The sequence below is a fragment of the Vulpes lagopus genome, chromosome 6 (genome assembly GCF_018345385.1).
Source record: "Vulpes lagopus strain Blue_001 chromosome 6, ASM1834538v1, whole genome shotgun sequence".
Taxonomy (NCBI): Eukaryota; Metazoa; Chordata; class Mammalia; order Carnivora; family Canidae; genus Vulpes; species Vulpes lagopus.
Window position 1 is genome coordinate 51,243,324 of NC_054829.1, and position 22,084 is coordinate 51,265,407.

Here is a 22,084-nt window from a genome sequence, read left to right on the forward strand (position 1 = left end):
ACTAGTTATCTTTTAAGATTATTTTGTGGAAGATAAATCTCATTCATTAATGTATATTTTATTTATTTTACAAAGCAAATTTTTAAAAAATCTTATTCATGAATTCCAGGAATCCAGGGAATTGTAGGAATTGTGTATTAACTAGAAAAACCTTTTATATTTAGCCATAAATAGAGATAGGATAAAAAATTTTAAATCAAATTTAAGAATAGTACAATACCCTATGTGTTTAATAGTATACCTTTGAAAGTTGAAAGGCTGTAATACATTGAAGATACCGATTTTAGGTAAAACAAATTAAAATATCTATATTTTATTTAAAGTTTAGTTAAATTAATGGATTATAGGCATATTTGTGATATATTAATTTTTGAGCTGGATTTAAGCAAGGTAAACACAGTTGCCTTAACAGCATCTTTTATTTCAACAGTTAGAGAGATAAGCTATCAGTTGGTTGAATAAACCACAATAGTTTTTTCCATGTTTTTACTCAAATTTTACAGACATCCAGGAATATTGGAAATCAGTGTGAATTCTGTAAACTCTTAAGAGTTTTGTATGTTTAAGAAGTTACTATGAAGAAATGCTATGCAAAGGAAAGGTGTTATTAACAGATTGTGATAAGACTACCATTTATTGATTGTTTGCTGTGTGTCATACAGGGTGGTAAGTACCTAATGAATATTGACTCATTTCATTTTCACAATTTTTTGAAGTTAAATCTGTGTTTGTGCTGTGGCACATGTTATGGTGTATCAGAGATAACATTTTCATTTATTTAGGTTTATGTTTCAAAGCCATTGTGCATTTCTGACTGAGTCAAAACTATAATTTTAAACAAAAATCCAATTTTCATTGCATTTCTGGTACTAATCTATATAAGTTAACAGGATTTCACTTTCATTGCAACTGGTTTTTCAGTGCACAGATTAATTATGTAACTTATAGCTTTTGCTGGATGTAGAAGAGGCTTTAAGGACTTTCTTTTGTATTATTTCTGACTTCATTATATAATGATTTATATTAGAGCAGGCTTCTAATTTTACTTTTGTTTTTCCAGACGTAATGAAAGTCAATCTTAGAGAACAAGAAAATATGCCAACTTGTTCATAAGGTCACTAATAAAATAGTTGCCATAATTATTTGAATTCTTCTATAAGGAGAGTTTAGCTGTGGGGAAAAAATGTAAGAAAAGAACTGATCTGATAAAATATTCTCATTTTCATAAATCACACTTTTTACAGCAAAGTATATGTGTGTTTGGATTTTTTTTTTAACAATTCTTATTTCTCATCACCATCTATTTGCTCTCGTCGTAGCAGATAATTGCCTCCCAACTGATTTCAGTACCACTGTTTTGTAGCTTAGGTGTCAATTAAGTAGCTACCAAACTCATAGCTTGACCTTCATTAGCTTTGTTTCAGAACCTAAAATTATGAAGCTGCTATAGACTATGGAAAGTTTGATTTTATCTTACGTTGTCTTTGTATTGTATATAATTATGTAACAAGAATGCTGCCATTATATAAATAACAGAAGGGAATGATCCATAGATCCCTCTATATTTCATTTTAAAACCCTGCTGTACTTTTGTATCTAATCTACATAGTATGTGTCTATATTTTATATATGTGTGTATTTGTATGTGATCTATCCTTTTTGAGTTTCTGTCCTGCACTTTTTTAGATTCTTGTTTAAGTTAAAAATTTAATAACGTTAAGAAATTATGAGTTTATAAGTGAGACTTTATAATATAGTCATGAAGAACCCTGGAGACCGCATGCTCAGATTTAAATCTTGCCTAAGCCTAATTTCTCTGTGCCTCAGATTACTTGTGTAAAATAGGAATAGTAACAACAGTACTTATCTCATGCTGTTATTCTGAGAATGACAGTAGTTAATACATGTAAAAAGCTTAGAACAGTAACAGGCACATTTTAAGTCAAAGGTCTTCCAGTAGCTCTTTATAGAACAATTTAATTTTCTCAAGAGTGGCAACAATTGTAAATTGGTTCACTAAATATTTTGAGCAGGCCTATATTGTTCAGTATTGAAATGTTTTTAATGTAATGTATAGAGAATATTGTTCTAAGATTAAGGAAACATTATTATAGTCCTAGTAGTGTCTCTTACTACTTGTGTAATCTTTATTAATTCATTTAAACTCTCTGAACTTCAGATTCTTCATCTCTAAGTCTTAGGGCAAGTTTAGCGCCCTATACATACATTCTTTTTCTTCTGTGCAAAATTTCAAAAACATGCAAAAATAGAATACTACCATAAGCGCTCATGTACACCCAGCCTCAGCAGTTAGCAGCTCATGGCATCATCTACATCTCCACTTACTCATCCCGTATTAATTTTTTTAAATATTTATTTAGAGAGACGGTTCGTGCACATATGAGTGAGGGGAAGAGTAGAGGGAAAGTGGGGGAAAGAGAGAGAGAATCTCAAGCAGACTCCTCACTGGCCATGGAGCCTAACATGGGGCTAGATCTCAAACCCTGAGATCATGTCCTGAGCCAAAATCAAGACTTGGATGCTTAACTGACTAAACCACCCAAGCACCCCTCATTTCGTATTACTTTAAGCAAATCTCTAATATATTTTTTTCAATAAATATTTTAGTATGTACAAGATAAAAACTCTTAAAAACATAACTACAGTTATCATTTTTCAGCAACTAAGTTAACAGTGATTAATTAATATAATCAGTATTCCAGTTAGCATAAAAATTTCTAGCTGTCTCCTTAATGTATGTGTCTGGGTATATGTGCACCTGTCTGCATGCATGCACACACACCTATACAGTTCCCAAGTTGTATTTGTTTTATATGTCTTACAAGTTTATTTTGATCTGTAGATTCATTTTCTTTTAATTTCATTCAGTTTATTTGTGGAAGCATCTAGGTTATTCTAAAAGTTTTTCTCAGGATGTTTTTGCTGATTGCATCCTTCTGTTACAGTTTAACATGCTTTGCCTGTTCTCTGTATTTCTTGTAAATTAATAGTTGGATCTAGACTTTTGACCGTATGTTTGATTTTGGTGTGTGTGTGGGGAGGGGTTGGGGAGTTCAAGAATATCCATAGATAATTTTATGGTCTTCTATCAGAAGGTCCTGATGTCTGGTTGTCTCTGTTTTTGTGATATTAGCAGCCCTTCATAATCACTGCTTTTGATCAATACTTAGATTTATTCATTAAGATTACGAAATGGTGACACTCTGTCATCCCTTCTTTACTTACTAACTGGAGTACTTTTATGAAAGAAACTTCCCCTCATGTGTTCAGTAACCCAGTGGTACAGTTAGTATCAGAAAGATGTGATAAATATTCGATTCTTTCCCTTTATATTGTAGGCTTCTTTCTTTTTCTTTTCTTTTTCTTTTTTATTTAGTGTCCTCCAGTGGTGATAAATTAGTGTCATAATTGTATTATAATTATGGACTCATAGATTTAAGCATATCTGATATGTTTTAGTCAATTGCAGTTATTGATATTCACTTTGTCCCATCTTTGACTAATAGCCATTCAGTTTCTCCTGTTTTTTATAACCTTAGTTGTCATTGATAGCTTTTTTGCTACCTACTATGTAAAGATTCCAATTTACCTTGATATTTTCTTGCCCAGGCCTTGAATCAGCCATTTATACAAGGAGTTCTAATTCCTTGGTGGGAAATGGTATTTAGGAACCACATCTAGGTGATAGGAGTGCTCCTTGCTACTGGGTTGGTCAGTTTCTTTTCAGTAAATAGAGCTAGGAAATAATAATTAACTTTTTCCTTAAAATAATGTATATATTTTATACATTTGTATATCATATGTATCTTATATACATAAAATATATATTAGTACATATAATTAATGTTGTTTCTGTATATAGATTTGTTCTTATACTTTTTATTCAAAATCTGAGTACAAAGTTTGTATTATTTAATATCTTAGTCTTATATCTTCATCTCTTTTCTCCCCTACTGAGAATTACAGATCACAGTGACCCTAGGGATGATGATATTAGAAATGCCATGTAATTATGCAAGGCACACATAAAAGTTTCAGAATACAAATAACACTTTCACCGACAATGTGATTACTGAAAATTGGGCCACTAAGGTAGATAAATATTGGATTCTTTTGCTTCCTTTTATTTTCAAGTTTCTTATGGATTGTGTTTTTTAAGATTTGACTTTTGTTTTATAATTATGTAAAATACTTTACTGATTCCACAGGCAAATCTATAAAATGTGATATATTCGGAAATGTCTAGCTTCTATATCTCCTCTACTCTGTACCCTCCCTTGCTCCTGTAGATAACTTTTTAAAGGATATTTAATATTTCCTTTGTTCTTTAAGATAAGTAAATCTGTATACTTGTAACCTCCCCTTAGATAAATGGTGATGTACGATACACATATTTCTATTCCTTGCTTGGATCAGGGAGATCACTCTAGAGCTGTACGTACAGAGATTCCTTATTCTTTTTCCACAGCTGCATACCACTCCATTGTATGGGGTCGTCATAGTTTTTTTCAACCATTCTTTTGTTGGTGGATGTTAGAGTTGTTTTAAAATTTGTGGTCAGTTTCATCTTAGTCTCTCAAGCATGAAAATAAGCATAAAGAATTACTATTTTCCTTTTATAAATACACTTACAATTACTAGCTCTTTGCAGTTGTCATTATATATTTTTGCCATTGTATTTTTTGGGTAAATTCTTAGAAGTCAGATTGCTGGGTCAAAGAGTAAATGCAAATGTAATTTTGCTAGACTTTCCAAATTTACCTCCAGAGGTCTTTTATCATTAAACATTTGCACAGCAATGTGTGAGAGTGCCTATTTCTCACAGTCATACCAACAGAGTATATATTGCCAAGGAAGAATTATTAACTTGTTTACTCTATTTCATCATAGGTGAATTTGAGTGATTTTTCATATAGTTATGAACTATTTGCATTTTTAAACCAACTGTTCATTTCTTTAGCCTATTTTTACTATAGGGCTAGAGTATTTTAGAAATGTTATAAATAGGGATGCCTAGGTAGCTCAGTGGTTGAGGGTCTGCCTTTGGCTCAATTTGTGATGCTGGGGTCCTGGGATCAAGTCCTGTGTCAGGCTCCCTGCAGGGGGCCTGCTTCTCCCACCGCCTATGTCTCTGCCTCTCTCTGTGTGTCTCTCATGAAAAATAAAATCTCTTAAAAAAAGGAATGAAGGAAGGAAGGAAGGAAAGAAAGAAAAGAAAAGAAAAGAAAAGAAAAGAAAAGAAAAGAAAAGAAAAGAAAAGAAAAGAAAAGAAAAGAAAAGAAAAGAAAAGAAAAGAAAAGAAAAAAAGAAAAGTTAGGTTATAAATAGAGGTGCCTGGGTGGCTCAGGTTAATTGTCTGTCTTCAGCTCAGGTCATAATCCCAGGGTCCTAGGATTGAGACACACATTGGGTTACCTGCTCAGCAGGGGATCTGCTTCTGCCCCTCTTCTCTGCTTGCATTTTTCTCTTTCTCTTTCTCTGTGTCTCAAATAAATAAATAAATCTTTAAAAAAGAAATGTTATACTCTAATATATGTTTTACATATGTTGCAAATATTTTTCTCAATCTCCTATTTCTTTTTGGCTTATGATTTCCTTAGCTAGTCAAAGTACTGTAGCTAGTTGAAGCTTTGTAATGTAATCAAGTTGATCTGTCTTTTCACTTGTTACTTCTGGGTTTTGTATAGTAGTTAGGAAATTATTTCTAATCTTGGTTACAGAGGAATTCACCCTATTTCATTGTAATAGTTGTATGATTTCATTTTTTACATTTATACCTCTGGTCCATTAGGAATTTGTACTGGTGTAGATAGATTTGTGGAAGAGGTCTAATTTTTATAGTTTTTATAAGGCTATTCAGTTATTCTACATATTACTTAAAAGCCCTGTTTTCCTCATTGATTTGAGATAGTACCTTTATCATAAGCTAAATTTGCATATGCTAAAATGTTCTTTTTCTGTATTTTAATTCTCCATTGGTCTGTTTCTCTAAACCAAAGATTCTATTTAATCCACAACAAATTTTACAAATGACATAGTTCAAGTCAAGAATAAGTAATTTGCCCAAATTATACAGCTATTAAGTATCAAATGTAGACTTGAACTCAGATCTCTCTGGTTCTGAAATTCAAACTTTTGTTCACTGTTCTTTCCTGTTTTCCTTGATACTTGCTTTTCCTTCTGTACAGGTTTGTTATTGAGATGAAATGGTCAATATAAACCATCAAAGGTGAAGTTTTAAAAATTAGAAGTTAATGCTTCTGTGAGTTATTGTTAGCCATTTAGAGGTAAATAGCTGAGAACCAAGTATAGTCATTGTTGTAATTTATAATTTTGAAGAAGTTACAGTATGACGTAGAATAAGTTTTTAGCAGTTACACTTGTGCTGGCAATATTTTAACTGGTTCTCAAACATTAGCATGCATATCACTTTGCCTGGAGGGCTTAAAACCCATATTGCTGCCCCTTCATACCTATGTGGTTTCTAGTTTCTTAGATATGTGGTTGGGCTCAAGAATTCGCATCCCTAGCAGGTCCCAGGTAATGCTGATGCTGGCAGTACAAGGATCATATTTTAAGAACTGTTGTTTTAAAGCTTCTAAAAAGATTTAAAGTTTTGTGAATTTCTCTTAAGTCAGATTTCTACAGAGAAGAAAGGGTTCAAATTAAAAATTTTAAGAGTGATGTTATGACAGACCTCTGGTGTAATTCATTTTAAGTTCCCTATTTTTACCTTGCCCTTTTAAAGTTTTTAGTTTGAGTTGTTTTGGTTAACCATTAAAAGTATTATTTATTTATTTATACTTTGTTTTCAGTATTTTTTAAAGAGAGTGAACATCATGTTATTTGTATCCTGTACAGTGATGTGCAGAAGTATGTATGGGTGTTCTTTTACAATGTCTTCATTGGTACCCTTTCTTTGAGTGGTTTTTAAAACTTTGATCATTTTTATTATTTGAGGGGATACTAAGAAAGTAGAATAAAGGAGAAATACAATAGAGGGTATAAGTGTAGGAAAACAGCTTCATCATGACCTTCAGTGTAACCTTGTATATGTCCATATAGGCAAAAGCTTAGATCCTGGGGCCACAGCTTATTCTGAGTGTTGGAACACCTTGTGATTCTCCTGAAACACAGGAAGTTGAGAGGCATTTAAGGAGATGCTACAAAGCCATCTCCCCTTGACTCTTAATAATCCCTTGAGAGTCTATCATGAGACAACTTCCTTTCAGTTCCCTGATTATGATGAGATGTGGGTCTTTCATGTCCCCCTACCCCAAAGAATAGACCTGCAGAATATAGTAGTGCCTAGCTGCAGTCTAGTTTGTGTTCTTCACAACTTGTGTTGCCATCATCCAGCCCCTTTTGTTTTGGTGTCGTCCTTTTTGGTGTGTGGGACAAGGACTCAGGAAGCTTAGTCTTTGGCTTACTCTTCATTGTAATTAAACTCTTGAAATTTAAAAGTGGGTTGTATCTTTTTTGGCCAAATTAGTCAGGCTTTGGTTATGTTAGTTCACTTGATAGTAAGTAAGCTTTGTTTCTTTTTTAGCCATGAAAGGAAGTCACATGCTGGCAAAAATTCAGCCTTTTTAAGGATGATAATAATAATAGTAATAGTCTCTAACAGATACTGAGTTCTTATGTGTACTGTTTTGTCTGTGTTTTACAGATGAGAAAACTGAGAATTTAAGATCACTTTCCCAAGGTCATATAGCTAGTAAATAGTAAAGACAATGTTGTAACCTTAGGACCTTCATTCCTGGTCCCAGTCTCCTCAAATCATACTGTTCTGCGTATGTGGATATTTGTGATATATACATATGCACAAACACGTACATATATGTTTGTGTGTATTTTTATAAGTCAGTATTGTATCATGCTTTCATATCATATGTTAATGGCAATTTGTCAGTCTTGAATACACAAAAATTAGTTTTATATAAGGATCTGTCACTATATGATTCCTTTTTTTTTTTTTTAAGGTTTTATTTATTTGTTCATGAGAGACAGAGGGGGTGGGGGGCAGAGACACAGGCAGAGGGAGAAGCAGGCTCCATGCAGGGAGCCCGACGTGGGACTCCATCCCGGGTCTCCAGAATCAAGCCCTGGGCCAAAGGTGGCACTAAGCCGCGGAGCCACCCGGGCTGCCCTATATGATTCTATTTACATGAAAACGAATGTAGTCAGTAACTCATTAACTTGTTCTAAAAATCAACAATTCGAGGCCCCTGGGTGGCTCAGTGGCTGAGCATCTGCCTTTGGCTCAGGTCTTGATTCCAGCCCTGGGATCAAGTTCCGCATCAGGCTCCCTGCAAGTAGCCTGCTTCTCCCTCTGCCTAAGTCTGTGCCTCTCTCTCTGTTTCTCTCATGAATAAATAAATAAAATCTTTTAAATAATAAAGAAAAACAAGCAATTCTGCGGTATTCTGTGGGGCACAGGATATCAGTAGTACAGGGTGGATTTCTTACCTAGTTGTGAAAGATGGTGCAACATAGAAAGCAGAATACCTCTTAAGTTGACAACTTGAGAAATTCACTAGTAATACAATAACTTATTGGTAAATAAAGTAATATTTATCAAGAGCTTGCTTAGTGATAAACACTATTCTAAGCACTTTATATGTATAAATGTATTTAATTCTCAAAACAGCCCTATGTTCTATGATTATTATTGTTGTTGTTGATGATAACCTTTAGGTTTTTCACATGATAACCATCAGATTTCCTTCTCTTCAGACTCAACATCCTCAGTTCCATTACCCATAAGACATGTTTAAATTTCTTCTTTTCATCATGTGTCATACTTTGTTTAGTTTTCTTGTAAAGGTTGGTACCCAAGATTTGTACTCCAGATGTGGTGTGACATTTGCAGAGCAAAGTGAGAATATCTTCTTTAGTTCTGCATGTTACAGTTCTATTATTGCAACTTAAACCTACATAAGCTTAGTATACTAAAATAATCCTGAAATAAAAATCCCCAAGTCCTTTAAACACATCCTACAGATGACTCTTTTCTCTCTTAAGCTATACTTACGTAGTTGTTTTGGAATCCACTATGAAATCTTAACATTTATCCCTTTTAAATTTTTCTTGTTAGTTATCAGGTCTTTTTGAACCCTTGATTTGTTAACCAATGATTTTCCTGTCTTTGGAAGCTTCATGTCATCTGTAGAGCTGAAGGGCATGCCCAAGTATCTTCATTTTGGCTTTATAGTATACTCTAGAAGCCTTCCTCCAAGGAGACCTCATTCCATTAAGTAGTATGCTCTAGTATTGCTAATTTAGCTAACTGAACTAGTTTATATTTTTTTAGTTTTACTGTCAAGAAAATCATGGAAGTCATTGTAAAATTCTTTACAAACATCAAGTTTACTTTCTTGATCTCCAAGTCTTTTAAATACATCAAAAAAGAAACAAGATTAGTCTGTGACATGTGTTGTTATTAGTTCATCCATCCTAGTCTTAGAGGTCACTGTATCCTCTTCTAAGTATTCACAAATCAAATCTTTAATAATTTATTTTATTTTTTAAAGATTTATTTATTTATTCATGAGAGACACAGAGAGAGAGTCAGAGATACAGGCAGAGGGAGAAGCAGGCTCCCCGCAGAGAACCTGATATGGGACTCCATCCCAGGATCCAGGATCACACTCTGAGCCAAAGGCAGATGCTCAATCACCGAGCCATCCAGGCGTCCTAATAATTTATTTTAAAATGTTATCTGAAATTAACATTAACCTTACCAGAATGTTTGTAGAGTTTACTGTGTTATTTTTGAAAACAGTCTCCAGTCTTGTGGCCCTGGCAGTGATTCAGGGAGTTCATTTGCAGATTCTTTTTAAATATTTTGCAACATTTTTTAGTCTGGGAGAGATGTGAGCTAGGTGTAGCTAGGTGTCTTTTTTTTTTTTTTTTTAAGACTATTTTTTTTAGAGCAGTTTTAGGTTCACAGCAAAATCAAAAGGAAGGTACAGAGATTTCCCATATATACCTTGCCCCACCACATGCATACCTTCCTCCATTACCAACCTCTCCACTGGAGTGGTACATTATATTACCTACCTACATTGACACATCATTATCACCCAAAGTCCATAATTTACCTTAGGGTCACTCTTGGTGTTGCACATTCATGGATTTGGACAAATGTATAATGACATGTATCTACCATTACAATATCATACAGAGTAATTTCACTATGTGCTTCACCTGTTCATTCCTCCCTTCCCTCTAACCCCTAGCAACCATTGGTCTTTTTATTGTCTCCACAGTTTTGCCTTTTCCAGAATGTCATATAATTGGAATCATGCAGTATGTAGCCCTTTCAGTTTGGCTGCTTTCGCTTGGCAATATTCATTGAAGTTTTCTCCATGTTTGAGATGCCTGGGTGGCTCAGTGGTTGAGCGTCTGCCTCAGCTCAGGGTGTGATCCCAGGATCCAGGATTGAGTCTCACATCGGGCTCCCTGTGAGGAGCCTGCTTCTCCCTCTGCCTATGTCTCTGCGCCTCTCTCTCTCTTTCTCTCTCTGTCTCTATGAATAAATAAATAAATCTTTAAAAAAAAAAGAAAAGTTTTCTCCATGTTTTTTCATGGCTTGATATGAAGCATTTAGTTTTATAAGAAACCATCAAAGTGTCTTCTAAAGTAGCTGTACCATTTTGCGTTCCTACAAGCTATAATGAGAGTTCTATTGCCACATATTCTCTCCAGGATTTGGTGTCCTCAGTGTTGTAGATTTTGACCATTCTAATAGGTGTGAAGTAATACTTCATTCTTATTTTAATATGCAGTTCTCTAATAACATGATCTTGAACATCTTTTCGTATGCTTTCTTGCCATCTGTGTATCTTGTCTGATGAGATGTCTGATAAGGTTATTTATTTTTGAATTAGGTTTATTTTTAAATTGTTGAATTTTAAGAGTTCTGTCTTTGAATAATAGTTCTTTTTTTAAAATTATTTAAATTTAACTTAGTTAACATATACTGTATTATTGGTTTCAGGGGTAGAATTTAATGATTCATCAGTCACATATAATACCCACTGCTCATTATATCAAGTGCCCTCCTAAATGCCCATCAGCCAGTTACCCCTTCCCCCCAACCAGTTCCCTTCCAGCAACTCCGTTTCCTAGAGTTGTCTCTTATGGTTTGCCTCCCTCTCTACTTACATCTAATTTTATTTTTTCTTCCCTTCCCCATGTTCATCTGTTTTGTTTCTTTAATTCCATATATAAGTGAAATCATATGTCTTTCTCTGACTGACTTATTTCGCTTAGTATAAGTTACATCCACATTGTTGCAGATGGCAAGATTTCATTTTTTTTGATGGCTGAGTAATATCACACTGTGTGTGTGTGTGTGTGTGTGTGTGTATGCACATATATATACATCTTCTGTATCCATTGAATAGCAGTTCTTTATCAGATATGTCTTTTGAAAATACTTTCTCCCAATGTATGTTTTGTCTTCTTGTTCTCTTGACATTGTCTTTTTCAGAGCAGAAGTTTTTTTATTTTAGTGACACCCAGATTATCAATTCTTTCTTAAATGGATGGAACCTTGGTGTTATATCTAAAAAATCATGGTCATACCCATGGTTATCTGGATTCTTCTCCTATGTTATCTTCCAGGTTGTTCTATAGGTTTGTATTTTACATTTAGGTTTATGATACATTTGGGTTAATTTTTCTTAAAGGATGTAAGTTCTCAACATTTCTTCCCCCTTCCTTTATATTCCCTTTCACTATTATTTATATTCCCCAAATGAATGAGAACATACACTGCTTGTCCTTCTCCGATTGACTTATTTCACTCAGCATAATACCCTCCAATTCCATCCACGATGAAGCAAATGGTGGGTATTTGTCGTTTCTAATTGTTGGGAAATATCAGGAAGGGAGACAGAACATAAAGACTCCTAACTCAGGGAAACGAACTAGGGGTGGTGGAAGGGGGGAGGAGGGCGGGTGTTGGAGGGGCATGGGTGACGGGCACTGAGGTGGACACTTGACGGGATGAGCACTGGGTGTTTTTCTGTATGTTGGTAAATTGAACACCAATAAAAATTAATTTAAAAAAAAAAGGATGTAAGTTCTGTGTCTAGATTTATTTTTTAACGTGAATATTCAGTTCTAACATTTTTTTGTTGGAGAGACAATCTTTTCTCCATTGTATTTTCCTTTCTGCTTTGATAAAGATCAGATGACTATATTTATGTGATTTTTTTTTTTTTAAGATGTTGTTTATTTGAGAGAGAGAGTGTGTGTGCACACGAGAGCACAATCAGGAGCAACAGAAGGAGAGGGAGAAGCATGCTCCCTGTGGGGAGCCCAATGCAGGACTCCATCCCAGAACCCCAGGATCACTCCCTGAACTGAAGGCAGACGCCCAACCACTGGGCCACCCAGACGCCTCTGCTTATGTGGTTCTATATCTGGGCTCCCTATTCTGTTTCATTAGTCTATTTATTCTTTCACTAGTGCTACCTTGTCTTGATTACTATAGCTTATAAGAATTCTTAAAATTAGGTAATGTTAGTTCTTCAACTTTGTTCTTTTTTTCAATATTGAATTAGCAATATGCATCTTTTACCTCCCTATATCAACTTTAGAATCAGTTTACCATAGCCATAAAATAACTTGCTGAAAAAAAATTTTTTTTAAAGATTTATTTATTTATTCATGAGAGACAGAGAGAGGCAGGGGCACAGACAGAGGGAGAAGCAGTCTCCATGCAGGGAGCGTAATGCAGGACTCGATCCCAGGACTCGAGGATCACACCCTGGGCCAAAGGCAGTTGCTAAACAGCTGAGCCACCCAGGGATCCCCAACTTGCTGAAATTTTTATTCAGATTGTGCTGAATTATATAGTTCCAAGTCAGGAAGAACTGACATCTTGATAATATTGAGTCTTCCTATCCATGAACATTGAATCTCTTCATTTATTTAGTTCTTTGATTTCTTTCAATAGAATTTTATAGTTTCTCTCATATAGTCTTGTGTACATTTTGTTAGATTTGTAGCTGTTTCATTTTCTTAGGTGTTAATGTCAATGGTAATAGATTTTTAATTTCAAATTTCACTTGTTCATTGCTGGTATATAGGAAAGTGATTGACTTTTGTATATTAACTTCGTATCTTGCTACCTTACTGTAATTGCTTATTAGTTCCAGGGATGTTTCTGTTGATTGTTTCAGATTTTCTACACAGTCATGTCTCCTGCCAACAAAGACAGTTTTATTTTTTCCTTTCTAATCAGTTTACCTTTGTATTCCCTTTTCTTGTATCATTAGATATAGCTCCGTTTTCGATCCCTTCTCTTACTTCCTGTATCCATTCACCTTTCCTGTTTATTCTGAACTTTTCAGTCTGATTTGTTAAATCAGACAAATGAGAATTGAGAGTTGAGAGTCTCAGACAATGGAAGAGTTGTTTATGTTATGCAAAGCAGCATATAATTAATTGCATGTAAAGGAGTTGAGTACTTAAATGTTTACAGGGTTACCCATGAAGTTAATTTTGGCCCAGCCTTTTGAGAATTTGAATTGAATGAAAAGAAGATGCGAGGAGAAAGGTTATAGACAAAAATCTGGCTTATGGGGGTAAGAAAATATTTGCATAGAGCTATAATAATTACATAAACTTTATTGGAGTGAAAGGTTATTGTAGAAAGGGTGAGAATTAGTGGAACTGAGGATATGGGAAGAGGCAACTTAATAAAATGACACTTAAGTGCTGTATTCATGGCACTTAAAGTTGTGTAGAACTTTACATTTTCTTGGCAGAGTCGCAGTCCAAAAGTCCATTGTCAAGAGACTTTTGTGGTTTAGGGCATTCCGCATAATCTTTGGGCCTCTATTTCTTAATATCTATAATATAGGAATTGAATTATATAATTGCTAAAAGCCCTGTCTAGTATTTAGCATAAAGTATTTGAAAACCAACAAACAGGCCAATAAATAACAAACTTCGTTTATTTTGTACTGTTTGAAAAAAGAATCATACTGGCAAGATTATTTTGAAATAATTGTTCATGCTTTTTGTTTTTCTGCAGATGGACCACACATCCCCGACCTACATGCTTGCTAACTTAACCCACTTACATTCTGAACAGCTTCTGCAGGGCTTGAATCTTCTTCGTCAACATCACGAACTCTGTGACATCGTTCTTCGAGTCGGTGATGTTAAAATCCATGCTCACAAAGTGGTACTTGCCAGCATCAGCCCATATTTCAAAGCTATGTTTACTGGAAACCTTTCTGAAAAAGAGAACAGTGAGGTTGAGTTTCAGTGCATCGATGAAACTGCTCTCCAGGCCATTGTAGAGTATGCCTATACAGGGACTGTTTTTATTTCACAGGACACAGTTGAATCTCTCCTTCCAGCAGCAAACCTGCTCCAGATAAAGCTTGTCTTGAAAGAATGTTGTGCGTTTCTTGAAAGCCAACTTGATCCTGGTAATTGTATTGGAATTTCTCGTTTTGCAGAGACATATGGTTGTCATGACCTTTATTTGGCAGCTACTAAATACATATGCCAGAATTTTGAAGCTGTGTGCCAGACTGAAGAGTTTTTTGAGCTTACACATGCTGATTTGGACGAAATTGTTTCCAATGACTGTTTGAATGTAGCTACTGAAGAGACTGTTTTTTATGCGCTTGAGTCTTGGATCAAGTATGACGTACAAGAACGTCAGAAATACTTAGCGCAGCTACTTAACAGTGTGAGATTACCATTGCTGAGTGTTAAGTTTCTCACTAGACTATATGAAGCAAATCATCTTATTCGTGATGATCGCACTTGTAAACATCTTTTGAATGAAGCCCTAAAGTACCACTTTATGCCTGAACATAGACTCTCTCATCAGACAGTCCTGATGACACGACCTCGCTGTGCCCCCAAAGTACTTTGTGCAGTAGGAGGAAAATCTGGACTATTTGCCTGTTTGGATAGGTAAATCGAAGGCTTTCTTAAAGGATTTATGCTAAAAGATTTTATATTTTTTAAGTGTGCTAATTTTTTCTATTTTTTAAATAGTTTGATTTTGCTATTTATTTGCTTCTTTCTGTTTATTCTTTCTGAATCACATAATCTAGTTGTTTTAATCACATTGTCATTGATTCCTTTCAGTAATCTCTGTTATTAACAACCTCCCCCCACCCCCCCGTGCACAAACTTTATGAATTTTGGTTACTTTTCTACTATTTTATGTCTTTTTTTTCTTTTAATTTGTGAAACTGCTTACATTATTATTTGACCAGGTCAGCAGGGATTTATTATTGCTAACTATAACAGAAGATGCTAGTAATAAGGAGAGCTAGGAATATTTGATGAGGGCAGACTAGGGACAAGAGTGGGTTTAAATGAAAATCATCAAGGAGAAGAATCATGAAAGAAATAAGAAAAAGTAGGATACTGAATAAAAATCATGGACCTACACATTTATTTTTTTCAGTGTAAATATTTTTAATGGCAGTAGTAAAGAGTGCTTTCTTTTCTAATAATCTACAGTAGGAACTGTCGGACTTTTTCTATAAAGTAAATATTTTAGACTTGGTGGCCATATGGTCTCTTACATCTACTCAGCTCTGCATTGTAGTGTGAGAGCAGCCATAGACAATACATAAACAAATGAGATGACTGGGTTCCAACAAAACTTTATTTACAAAAGTCCCTGGTGGGCTGAATTTGGCCGTTAGTCATAGTTTGCCAGTCCCTGATTTGGAACACTATACAGGTAACTTTCATACATTGAAAATAAAGCTGGATGTTACCTTTCCTTTATTCTTGAATGGGAATGCTCTGTGAAAACATTCATGTTTGATAAGTTTATTTAAATTGTGATTTCTTTCTGGCCATTTCCAAAAATTTAGTAGATTTTTCTCCCTCCAATGGTAGGAAACTATTGATGTCTTAGCAGTGTCAACTGATACATCTGTATCTTTTAGAAAGTCTCAGTTGATTTTTAATTGTCTAAATTAAATTAACTGCAAATTCTAAAGTTAGTATCATTGAGATTGGACTATAGGTAGAATATTAGTTATGGTCACTACAAAAATTGTTGACTCTTATTTTTAAGGGCATTAATTATTGGTATAAAGTAAAAAATATTAGTAAAATGTCATGACAAAAAATTCCAAACGTGAATTTACATGGTAAAAATTCTTCACCAGTTGCCTCTTGGTCTCTCAAGTATTAAAGATGATATACATAAATTATTAAAAAGTTATAAGAACTGTTCATATGTTTATAACTAGTAATTTTTTATCGTATATCTGTTTTTTTTTTTTAAAGAAAGAAACCTTTTTTAAAGTAGATTCTATGCCCAGTGTGGAGCCCAACGTGAGTCTTGAGCTCATAACTGAGATCAAGACCTGAGCTGAGATCGCGTCAGATGCTTAACTGACTGAGCCACTAGGACCCCAGAAAAAAAAAAGTTTAATGTCTTTGGACAGAGCCATTTATTGCAGTATTATTTACAACTATGGGAAAATTGGAATCAGTGTAAAAAAGTTTATTTAATTCAACAAAGAATGTTAAACATATGCGTGCATCAGATACCATGCTGGATAATTGATATTTAACATGTTTATAATTTACTTAAGGAGACAGATATTTAAGTAGATAATTATAATATGTAATGTTAATGCAGTGATAAGATAATACCATGAAAGTATTAAGGAAAGGCATTTATCCCATTTGGGGGGCGGGGGGTTAGGGAAGATATTGTGGAGAAGTTAATGTCAAAAAAAAAAAAAAGAAGAAGAAGAAAGAAGAAGAAGAAGAAGAAGAAGAAGTAGTTAATGTCCAAAGTGAAATGTTGAAGGCTAATAAGCAAGACCCAAGCAAAAGGTCACAGGACGTGCACAAAGACACAGTGGAATGATACAATATAGGATAGGAGATGCAGGAGACTAAAAGCTATTTGGTATTCTAGAGTATAAAATTCAAAGATTGGGGCCCCTGGCTGACTCAGTTGGTGGAGCATGCAACTCTTATTCTCAGGGTTATAAGTTCAAGCCCCACGTTGGGTATAGAAATTACTTACGAATAAAATCTTGGTGGGGGGGGTGGAAAACCAAATTAAAAATAAAGTTCAAAGATCTAAACAGTAAGGGGTAGACAGTGGTCAGTATGGGCCTAGTCAAAGAAGTATTGTGTGCCATGGTAAAGAAGGTTTTTCTTATGTGGATCAAAAAACAATTACAAGGAGGGTAGTGAAATGATCAGATTCACATATTAGATCATTCTTTGCTGCCTTATGGAGAAATATTAAAGAGCCAGAATTAGTATCTAAGTCATTAGTAAGTGGCTATCATAAAAGTATAGGCAAGAGATTATGAGGTCCAAAGTAGAAATAGCAAAGATAGGAAAGGGGGCATTAATTTTAAGAAATGTTTTAAGAGAGCAAATTGACAGGATTTAATGAATGGATATGGGAGGATAATGAGAGGGAAGAATCAAAAATAAGTTAGATTTCATGGTTAGATATTGGATGAATGGTTATATATCAAGAGAGAATATAGGAGGAGGAGCCATTTTAAAGGGGGGAAATAATGTGTTCAGTTTTGGACATACTGAGTTTAGAGTGCCAATTAAATATCCAGTGAAGGATGTCCTACTAGCTAGAAATTATTGCAAAGCTCACTGAAGAGATCAAAGCTAGTTATTTGGAAGTTACTAGTATATAATAGCATTTGGAGGTATAAATTAAAACCGTGAAGTCTTCTGGACTTGACTGCTTAAATGTCCCTCTTTCTACCCACTGAGAACATATAGAAAGGAAAAAAGATTGGTTCATAAATGAACCTCTGGGGAATGTTAATATTCAAGATGAAGGCCTCAAGAACAGTCTTAGAGGTAGGAGAATCAAGAGAGAAAGGTGTCATGAAAGCCAAACAATTTAAATGTGTCAAGAAGAAAGAAGTGTAATTAACAATGTAAAATGGTAAGGAAAGTTCCAGACAGATAAAGGTAGAAAAATGTCTCTTGTACTTGGCTATATGGAGATCATTAATGACTTTTGGTGGAGTAATTTCAGCAGAATTGTAGAAATGTTGTGAATATATTATAGCAGATTGAGATGTGTATAAAAATAAGGAAATAAACTGTGAAGACTTTTAAGAATCTTGGCTGAGATGAGGCAAAATGAGTAAGGCAAAATGATAGAATCGGGAAGTTTTTGTTTATTTTGATTTTGAAGAGAGAGACATGAATATGTTTATTATCAGATGCCAGTGAAGAGAGGTAAGGTAAAGGTACAGGACAGAGGATTGGTCACTGATAAAGCAAGATTTTAGAGACAATAGGAAGGGGTTGGTATCAAAAGCAAAGATAGAAGGTTTTAAATATGAGGAAGAGGGACTCTTTATGCCCCCAAACCAGAATATGAGGATAGGTTTACTGGAGGGGGGAGGGATGGAAGAAGGAGTTTAAGATAGATACTAATAGCCTCAGTTTTTCCCTTTAACTAGGAAAGGAAGGACACCTGCAAAAAGAGGAAAGTAGAGATTGGGTAGTTGGCTTAAGGAATCTCAGGGAGCTCTGAGTTTTGTTTCTATTTACACATAGGGAGTCATAAGGATGACAGTACATTAGAAGTGATTTTGAATAACTGTCCAAATACATTAAATGTTACATGGACTTTTAACCACACCACTCATGACACTACTCACCTCAGTGCTCTGAGTTATAGGTCATATTCCAAGAAAGAAGCTCTCGTTACAACTAATTATCCCTTTGCCCTCAAAAACCATAAGGACTAATACCTTTATATCTTATATCTGTGTTTACCTAAATCATCTACAAAAATCCATCCTCATAGCTGAACTCTTACTATCATTGAGAAGTTTTTTCTCACACCAATCAATTGTCCAGTTCTCCAACACTAACTGCATGTCTAATAATTCTGACACTATCCAGAGTTATATGAGACCCCACTGCTTAGAGTCTTAGTCCCAGAAGACTGTCCCCATTAGAGAAGCTGGCCACAAATAGGGTGCCCAGGCTGCCCACATTTCTGTCTGGAGGACAGAACACTCCCCACTTCAAGTTCGCTAGAATGACTCTTAGAACTTAAGGAAAGTGCTGTACTTACCAGTTTATTACAAAGGATATAACTGAGGAACAATGAAATGTAAGAGACACATAAAGCAGGATGTGGGGAGGAGAGGGAAGGACAGAGCTTCCATGCCCTTTCTGGGCATGCCACCCCCTCCTCCCCCAGCATCCCAGTGTGTCATCAGCCTAGAAGCCCTCCAAACCCCATTGTTTAGGGAGTTTTATGGAGATTTCCTTATGAGGGTTTGATTGAAAATCATTGGCTTTGGTGATTGAGCTCAGCCTCCAGACTGTTAATTACACAATTGATACCTCTGGCTTCCAGCCCCCTGCTGAAGCTATCTAGGTGGCCACTGGCAGTCACCTCAGTAGCATAAACTCAGGCATGGTTGAAAAGGGCTCTTTATAGGGCAGCCCCGGTGGCACAGTGGTTTAGCGCCGCCTGCAGCCCAGGGCGTGATCCTGGAGACCTTGGATCAAGTCCCACGTCGGGCTCTCTGTATGATGCCTGCTTCTCCCTCTGCCTGTGTCTCTGCCTCTCTCTCTCTCTGTCTCTATGAATAAATAAATAAAATCTTTAAAAAAAAAAAAAAGAAAAGGGCTCATTATAAATAACAAAAGGCATTCCTATTACTCAGGAAATTGCAAGAAGTTTAGGAGCTCTGTGCTAGGAACCTGGGACATAACCTGAATATATTAGTTTTATTGCACCATTATTGTATGGTCCTGTATGTCATCGAATTTAACCTAATTACCAGGCCTTTTAAAATTTATTATTGTTATTTTTAAAGATTTTGTTTATTTATTCATGAGAGACAGACAGAGAGAGAGAGGAACAGACATAGGCAGAGGGAGAAGCAGACTCCATGCAGGGAGCCTGACGTGGGACTCTATCCAGGTCTCCAGGATCACATGTTGGGCTGAAGGTGGCGCTAAATCGCTGAGCCACCGGGGCTGCCCCAGGCCTTTTTTTTTTTGACTCCTCAAATCTGCCTGCCATATCCTAGAGAATTCATATTCAGTCATAAGAAAAATCCCCTTTATTTTCAACTTCTTGTTCTAATGAAAGATGACTGATGCTTAAGGATACTGTTTTTGCCGAAGCCTCTCCAAACTGTTTTGTTTTGTTTCCCCATATCTCATGTATCACAGGTCCTAAAGGTTGGGTAAGTGTTTTCTTTGTTTCTCATATCCACTTCCAAAATTTTTTCATCTCCCCTCTCAAAAATTTCGAATCATTCCAAGCATTTGCCATCAGGCTATATCATTTGATACCCCTTCTTGTTGCCAACATCTATCTCTTTAGTAACTTCATTTATTGAAAATTTTTGTAGCTGGCTTACTATCTTTTTCATCATTCTGTATAAACAGTCATTTTTGCTGATTTCAACATTGCCGTAGTATGACCCACAGTTATCCATCAACTTTGGCTCTTTCCTTAGTCTCACTTCTAACAGTCTTTTCTGCCTTACCATAGGCACCTGTTCTCATGATTATACTTCAACTTTGTCATTACTCATGTCTTCAGACCTTGAAAATCTTGGTTTCATACCTTCCATTATCTGACTGCCATTCCTTTCTTGCCAGCTTATTTATTTCAGTACATCCACTGCAATCATTCTTTATTCCCTTCAAGACTTTTAATCCATTGGCCCTATTATCAGAAAACTTACTGCTCACTAATCACTACATGTCCTCACCTTCACTCCTTACCTAGCTTAGATTCCAGAAACATCACTGTTAACATTCCTTTGAATACGCTCAGAGCTCTCTTGCCCTTCTTCCATCATACTCCTCTAGTTAGGATCTTTCTGTTCTCCACTTGTGCCATGGCTGTACCTGAGCAGCCGTATGAGGCTAGAGAAACACATATATCTGTCTTAAGTGGTCTCACTTAGGGCTCTGAGCACTGGCAGCAATCCCTTTACTTTCCCTAAGCAGTGTACTCTTACTTCCCTGGAGGACTGTTTTATACCTCTTTTCCCCATTAAAATAAAACGTCCAAACCCCCACAATCCTCACCTTCCAACTCTCAGCTGATGACTTTTGTCTCTAACTCTACTATCATAGAAACAGAAGAGAACTATCTCATCTTCTCATCTCCAAATCCACCTAGTTATTTCTATCTAAGACCAATTCCTCCATTTCTTTGCTTACTGGCTTCTATTCCCTCTCCACTACACAAGGACTCTGCTCTTGGCATTGATCCCATCTCTCTTACGTTACCTTCTCCCTCTGTACTACATCATTGCCATTAGCATGCAAACATATTCTGGTTTAAGCTCCCAGGTTCAACCAATCTTCCCTGGACACCATGATCTTCCTCTGCTTATCCTTATATCTGCTTCATCTGTTTTACTCTCTATAGTAATGTCCTTTGAAAAGTCAATATCCACTGTTTTCACTTCATCTCCCATTCTCTCTTGATCTACTCTAGTCAAGATTTGTCCCCACGACCTCACTAAAACTGCTCTCATTAAGGTAAAATAATTCCTTAATGTATCATTCTCATTGGAGCAAATTCATTTTTAAAACTAGCAATATAACAAAACTGTATAGAGGCATTCAATAACTATTGAATGAATAAATATTCTTTGATCATTCTGGATAGAGAATTTATATTTTTATGCTATTGCACTTTTGAGTTTGGAGACATGGAAATGAAACATGTATACTTGAAAGAGACTGTATATAATTTGCATGCAAGGTATAAAGAATAGAAATCCAAGGACGTATCAACCAGTTTAAGAAATAGACAATACCTTTAAATTCCTTTGTGTCCCTCCTTGGTGCATCTCCTTTCCTCCCCAAGAAGTAACCACTATTTTGAATTTTCTATATGTTATTTCTTTGCTTTTCATTACAGTTTTGCCACATATTTCTGTGCCCCAATACAGCATTGTTTCACACCTTTTTAATATAAATACAGTAATGTTATACATACTCTTTAGAGATGTGTTTTCTTCCTGAACATTAAGTTTATGAAATACATCTGTGAGATTGC

At 35.4% G+C, this 22,084-nt stretch overlaps 1 protein-coding gene across 2 annotated transcripts in view; it reads left to right on the plus strand.

Moving 5' to 3' along the window:
• KLHL28 (kelch like family member 28) overlaps positions 1-22,084 on the plus strand; it is a 33,540-nt gene that overhangs the window by 2,023 nt on the left and 9,433 nt on the right. The window contains exons 2-3 of one of the 2 annotated variants that reach the window (XM_041758436.1): positions 504-666; positions 14,075-14,973. In XM_041758436.1, coding sequence (XP_041614370.1) covers positions 14,075-14,973 — 899 coding nt within the window. In that variant the 5' untranslated portion in view covers positions 504-666. The remainder of the gene's footprint in view (positions 1-503; positions 667-14,074; positions 14,974-22,084) is intronic. The other variant, XM_041758435.1, reaches the window with a different exon arrangement.